Genomic DNA, 6,996 nt, shown 5'->3' on the forward strand with positions numbered 1-6,996 from the left:
GTGTCAGCGCCCCATCATTAAGCAGTAGCTGTCTCTGCCTCACAGGGTCCCCTAGCAGGGCAGAGGTGGGCTCTGCATTTGTTGAGACTTTCCTTGTCAAATACTCTCATAAACCTACTGCAATATCATATGCTGTTACACCGCTACTATAATAATACTGAGTTGAGAAGGGCTCCCTCTGTATCTACTAAAATATTCATGTTAAATCGGTGGTTTTTTTCTTAAGGTTTATTTTATTTATATGAGTACACTGTTGCTGTCTTCAGACACACCAGGAGAGGGCATCAGATCCCATTACAGATGGTTGTGAGCCACCATGTGGATGCTGGGAATTGAACTCAGGAGCTCTGAAAGAGCAATCAGTGCTGTTAACCGCTGAGCCACCTCTCCAGCCCCAGTGTTAATTTCTTTATCTGAGTGTGGGAGAAGCACTTTAACTATGAATTCACCGAGTCAGCGACACTGCTTAGCAAGAGTCTGGCCTCTAACACGGACGCTCCTATTTTACAGGTTATTTAGAAGACTAGAAGATGGAGCTGTTTCCTAACTGCTGTTACTGGGTACCAACAAATACACTTATGTGTGTGCACACAAGCACACCCACGTCCACTGCTTCCTCCAACAGACTAACAGAAGCATGAAATCCTGTCGAATGTGAATGTTGACAGGGAAGCTCAAGTATTTCATCGAAACTACAAAGTCACACAACACAAAGCACAGACAGAGTTCCAGGTCAGATTTATTGTAAACAGGATAACCTCAGGACCCCGCCACACTGACTGATTAAAAAGACTTTAAGTCTCTGGCAACTCGTGACTTTTTCACACATCTCACTTGCGGAAGCCTGAGTACATGCGGTCTCTGGACAGTATGTTCTTGTTCATGGACCACAACCTGGACCCACTGAGATGAACCGGTCGGGATGCCAAGTGACACACAGGAGCTCGGGAACACACTGAACACCACGTGCAGGTTCATGGAAGACGACATGGGATTGTTTCCAATCTCTTCAGGTGCCTTTTCTCATACAAATGACAAACTTTTAACTGTACCCATTTTTTTTTTAAAGAGCTAAGTTACTCAACGGCAGATGATCATTTACAGAAAAGGTAGCAGACTGTTGTTTGCGTTTACAACGATGGATTTGAACACTCAGGACTAAGTTTAGATTCATCTTTGTATAGATTTTGCAGTTCGATGAAAAGCTGCATAGTCACACTAGGCGGGGTGGCGCACACCTGATCCCGGCACTTGAGAGGTGGAGGCAGGAGGATCAAGGAGTTCAAAGTCGACCTTGGCTACTTGGTTGCGCAGAGGAGAAGGCAGTGTTGACTCGTGTCTTCTGATGGGATGGACAGAGACAGGCTTCTCACCGGGAGACTCTTAGAACATGTGGATAGAAGACGGGCGCAGCACCACAGGGAGAGCAGCCTCAACAGCCGCCCAAGTTCACCGTATTTGGAAAATGTGAAACTTAACCTGTGAAAAGCCGAGAGATTCTACAGCAGAAAATCCTGGCCAATCAAGTAACATGGGGCAGGAAGATGTCACCTGGTGGAAACGCCACTCGGCCTGAGCTGGTGGACGAACAGGAGCGCTTTGCTTTCAGTTGCTATTGCCTGTGTGTGGAAACATGGCCACGCTTGTTCTTGAAGCAAGTTTTAATAGCAAATACTTTAAAACAGCTGTTAAATCTACAGGAACATTTTCACCTAAAATAGTATCTTGTGAAAAAAATAGTTTTTTAAAAGTCCACTCCAGTCATCATCTGTATGTTTATATTCATATATTCAAAAAAATAACACTTAAGGCAGGATGAGACCGGAAGCAGCGGGGAGTTTAGAGTCTTACGGAGACTGGCTATTTCAGAATGCGACCGTTTTGTATCTCCAAGGAGGTGGCTCTGTATTTGCTGCCTTTTAAGTCCCTAGAGGGGCAAATGTTTTAGTTCACACACTGATCACAATTTCACCCTAGGAGTTGTGGGGAGTTACAACAGCTGATCTGCTGACGGAACACAGCAAACCAACTACGAGAAACAGAAATGTCAACAGAATCTGATGAGAGAGAACCCACAGGAATCCTGAGAAATTCTGAACTGGATGTAAGGTCAAACTGCGTTTCTAGCACTGTAAATCGGAAATTCTGGGGCTTCCAGCATTTGACTAAGAAGATTAAAAAACATACCCAAATTTTATAAAATCAGTAAGTTCACTAAATAAAGGAACATGGCATTGCTTTGTGCATCATCTGTCAAATGTAATGTTTTCTGCTGGTTTACAGGAAACCATCAAATAGAAAGTAGATGTGAAGATCGGTTTTTAAAAAGGTGAATGTAATCCTTTCTAAATGTTTTGAAGCCTTTAAGAAAAAAAGCTCTTTTTTTTTTTTTTTCTTCAAGACAAGTGACTATTTTACAGAATAAAGAAGAAAGATTGTATTGGGATATCTTTCTTCAGATTAAGCAGTTAATATAAGGGGATTTCTCTTAGGAATAAAAAGGAAAAAATTAAGATATTTAAGAGATTTTAAAAATATTCTACATCTATAAGATTTTATAATTTTATTACTTTGGGTTTTTAACATTTCTACATAATAATGCCTGATTAACTCTTTTCTGTTTGTCTCTCTAATAGCAAGCCAGAAACTACTCAAAGCTGAGACTGTTTTCCCAGGCCCTGGAAGACACAGGAGCATGTCTACTTTCTTCAGAGTTTTGCAGCCATGAAGTTAATATGTGGTTTCACGAGGGGAAACAGTGGCAGGCCACGCTTGAATTCAGTCATGTTGTGAATCACTTCAGGCTGAAAAGGAAAAAAAAGTTCTTTAGTGTGCTATATTTAAAAATTAGACTAAGCAGGGTATTGACTTTTTGGGGAAGGAAGGATGGGGGGTGGCATGTAACACAGTAAGGTTCCTGGAGTCCCATGAGTCTGTTCTGTAGAGACCCATGGGACTCCTGGCTTTCACTGGCACATGTGGGCTGGCTAGGACACCCAGCAAAAGCCTGATGACACTGCCCATTTTTTCACCCTTCGGGGAAATGATAATCTTTCATGATTAGTACATGCAGAGGTACTGTGGAAAGGGCCACACACTGCCACTCTAGTATTTGAATCTGGGAAAGATATGGCTGGAGGTGACTTTGCCCACAGTGACACAGTTCATGCCAGAGACAAAGCCAGGAGCAGAGGAGCACCACTGCATGCCTAGCACTGTGAGGTCGAGGCAGGAGGATTAGGAGTTTGAGGGCAGCCTCAGCTACACAGGGAGTTTGGGGCCAGCCTGAGCCACATGACAGTGAAACAAAGAACAGAGGAAAGGCAGACACAGGCAGAGGCTGAGTGACAGACACTGGAAGAGACCTCAAATTGTCTCAACACCGGTGACCTGAACCTCCAGGTTCTCATTTACTCTGATGAACAAACTCCTTTAAGTATGAAGGCCTCGGGCAAGCCTAAGGTTTCTTACTTGTGGCAAGGGTGGCGCTTCGGACAAGTTTATATCATTCTGAGAGGGGAACTCTCCAACAACAGGACCTGGAAGGAAACAGAGTCTTCACTATTTATTCACACAACAACAATTTTCAAAGAAAAATCTGAGCTAGACATAGTCCTTAAAACAAACAAACAAACAAACAATTGTACCAGGCTCTTCTTAGTAACTCTCACTATGCTTGCTACAAGACCTGAGGGCTGGTCCCAAGGACTGCTCAAGGGTGTTATTGTGAGGCCACACATTCTTGGCCTGGACAGCTTGACTTCTCTGGTCTGATTGGGTTAGATCTGAGGCTCTGCCCTCCGGCAAAGCAAGAGAGGACTGCAGGTGACACCCCTGCCCTGCCGTGCCGCCTGCAGGTGGGTCCCTGCAGCTGCTTTTGGAGATGGTGCCGGATTGGCACAGCCACCCTGGGCTGGCTTTCTCCCTCACTCCACTCCCCTTTCCCCAAACCTCTGCTTCAACAGAGCAGACCCTGCCCCAGGTCCTTTGGTTAGATCTTCACTTTCTGATGCTCTGTAAGGTGAATGACTACGGTAAGGGACAGCCATCATATGGCTCAATATGAGATTAAAAAAATTTTTTTTAAAAGTCAATCTCCAGTACTTACAAGAATCCATTTCCCTGGCAAGAACATGGACGGATACTTTATGTCTCCTCGGTGCGTCGACAGCCAACATTTCCTAAGCACAACAAAGCCAAGGTCAGGCTCTTGAACCACTAAAAACCTTAAAAGGAAGTTCTCTCTGCCTCTCTGAAGAATCAGCCACCATAGAAGCTTTCTTCCCTTTCCTCTCACATGATTTTACTCTAAAAGATTCCAGAGGGCAAGCAAGACTTAATTGTGGGGCTTGGAATCAAACCTGACCTGTGCCAGGCAGACGTTCTACCACTGGGTTATGCCTACCCCCAGCACTACCAAACATGATAGGTGAGGAAACTGAAGCCCAAGGGAATTAAGTGATCTGCTTAAACTCATAGTGGGAACTCGATATATACACCAGATAGGCCTTGACATCTGTCTGCTTCTGACTCCCAAATTCTGAGACTAAAGGCATGTGCCGCATGCCTGGCTGGGCTTTTCCTTACATTTCTTATTTGTGGAAGATGGACACACATGTAGAAGTCAGAGACAACTGTACGATATCCCCTCTGTCTACTGTACGGTAGGCACCTTTACCTGTTGAGCCACCTCATGACTGGACCACCTAGTGACCATAAACCATCCTTTTTTTCCTACCCCCGCGTTGCTTCCTTCCCTCCCTGCTTTCCTTCCATCCGTTCTTCTTTCCTTCTCAGACAGAGTATTGCTATGCAGCTCGGGTAGGCCTTGAACTTGAAATCCTCCCTCCTCAGCCTACCCAGTGCTTAGATCATATGCCTGTGCTACAGTGCCTGGCTCCTCTAGTGATCTTTCCTCAGGACAATCATGACCCTTGTTCCTCTAAATCTGTACAAGAGGACCGCTGGTAAGCTATGGCTTTCTCACCTATCACAGGACTGGAAACTAACACTCAGCGAGTCTTGCCTTGAATACAGCAATCTTCTGCACGAGCTCACATCATTCTAAGTAAGCTGTCATGATGCTTATTTTAATGATGTGGACTCAAGGAGAGGAGTGCTGTACCCTAGTCAACAGCATGCAAGCGCTCTTAGCATCTCTAGGTTCTTCTGAGGGATTCCCTTTGCTTACAGCTACAGAGGCCGACAGTGTAAGCCTGGTGCACAGAGCAGGGAGAAGTTTCTCCTGATCGTCTTTCCCTAATGCTGGCCCTTTCTTGGTTTCGCCAATGGGATAAACATTGTGATGAAGTTTTCTCTGATGCCTTAGCTGATGAGGGAAAAGATTACGGGACAAACCAAATCCACTCAACAGCTGTGAACAGATTATAACCATCATAAAACTGGCCCTGGGTATCCAAAAGGAAACCTTGCTGCTGTAGTGTAGTGAGTCCGACTATAGCAGCCCGGTCCCTGACAACGCCTAGGCTAGACTCCCAAGGCTGCTCTGACAGAGCTCTTTTAGAAGCTTCGAGCCCGTCTGCATCTAGCACCATGTAATAACTCACCTGAGAACTTCTTTCTTACTCTAGGAAGTTTGCTTCCAAAGTTTGCTTTGGAAAATCTTCCAAAACTCTTTTTTTAAAAAAAGAAACAAAACAAGCAAAAAAAAAGACTGGGTCTTAGCCCCATTTAGTGCTGCAAGCCTCTGAATGTCACACTCAGGAGGCAGGCAGATCTCTGTGACTTCAAGTTCCAGGGTAACCAGAGCTATATACAGAATGAAACCCTGTCTTCTTTCTACCCCATAAGCCCCCCAAAAGGACCGGGTCTCACTGTATAGCCTTGCTGGCCCAGAACTCACTATGTAGACTAGGGAAGCCCTTTTTACTAAAGGTGCGTGCCATACACCTAGCATCAAAAATCTATTCTTGATCCCTCTTCACTCCCTCCTGTCAACCTGAGGCAATAGAAAGAACACTGTTCCGTTTCAGTTTTCTATTTCCTTACCAACCTTGTTTGTTTGTTTGTTTGTTTATAGAAACAAACTACTCCATTTTTTGGTAAACCAGAACTCAGAAATACTTTTTTACAAATTCTTTGCAAAAAAAGGCTCCAGAATGAGAAATCTAAGAATGTTTTGTTAATGAGATAAAGCAAATGCAGGCTACAGAACTTAAAATGCTGATATACTCTCTGACTGCGGAAGCTTACACAGTCATGAAGCCTTTCCTCCCAGATGTGTCTGTCAGAGCCTTGCAGAGCACCAGCCGAGTGCAGTCAGAGCAGTGGCTTGTCTACATTTATCCTCGATGGTGGAAATATACCCATTTTTAAATCCGAGAGCTAGTCATTTCCATAACCACTATTTTCACAAACTCAGTGCGTAGGCATTTCTTGTAAATTTAAATAAACAACATATAGAGAGAAAAGCAACGTTTCATTCCTTCTGGAGGCATTACTGGAGGTTACATTGGGATGTCATCTTTTGTGAACAGATGTGACTAATAATACTTGAGGATGACGACAATCTCAGAACCCAGACAGATCACTCTCATCTGTAAGCAACTGAGAACAAATACTTGTCTACACAAAGTGAAATAGCCTGCAGGTAAATAACACAGCTAAAATGTATTTCATAACATCTGGAAGGAAAACACATTCTGAATTAAAGTGTCAAAAGCCTGAGACTATGTCACAAGGTAGCAATCACATAACTCCTTCAATAAACCCCATATTTTATACATCAGGGAACTGAGGCTTCAGAGCTTGGGTGACTTGGTAGTCACAGATCTACCAGTTTGCAGAGGGGTCATCTGAGTTCTCGGACTGAAGTCAGACACCCTGCATGCTCGCTCCTGCTGCTGCCCTCCAGAGGAAAATGATGGACAGAGGCTGTGTTAGTCAGGGTTTCTATTCCTGCACAAACATCATGACCAAGAAGCAAGTTGGGGAGTAAAGGGTTTATTCGGCTTACACTTCCATGCTGCTGTTCAT

General features: G+C 44.2%; 1 protein-coding gene across 5 annotated transcripts in view; it reads right to left on the minus strand.

The window, feature by feature from the left end:
• Nucleotides 1-719: 719 nt before the first annotated feature.
• Ide (insulin degrading enzyme) overlaps nucleotides 720-6,996 on the minus strand; it is a 97,056-nt gene continuing 90,779 nt past the window's right edge. For all 5 annotated transcript variants that reach the window (XM_029472379.1, XM_021151953.2, XM_021151955.2 and 2 more), the window contains 3 exons: nucleotides 4,109-4,181; nucleotides 3,472-3,539; nucleotides 720-2,804 (listed from right to left, as the gene is read on the minus strand). In XM_029472379.1, the coding sequence (XP_029328239.1) occupies nucleotides 2,709-2,804; nucleotides 3,472-3,539; nucleotides 4,109-4,181 (237 nt within the window). In that variant the 3' untranslated portion in view covers nucleotides 720-2,708. The remainder of the gene's footprint in view (nucleotides 2,805-3,471; nucleotides 3,540-4,108; nucleotides 4,182-6,996) is intronic.

This window comes from Mus caroli, chromosome 19 (genome assembly GCF_900094665.2).
Source record: "Mus caroli chromosome 19, CAROLI_EIJ_v1.1, whole genome shotgun sequence".
Classification (NCBI taxonomy): domain Eukaryota; kingdom Metazoa; phylum Chordata; class Mammalia; order Rodentia; family Muridae; genus Mus; species Mus caroli.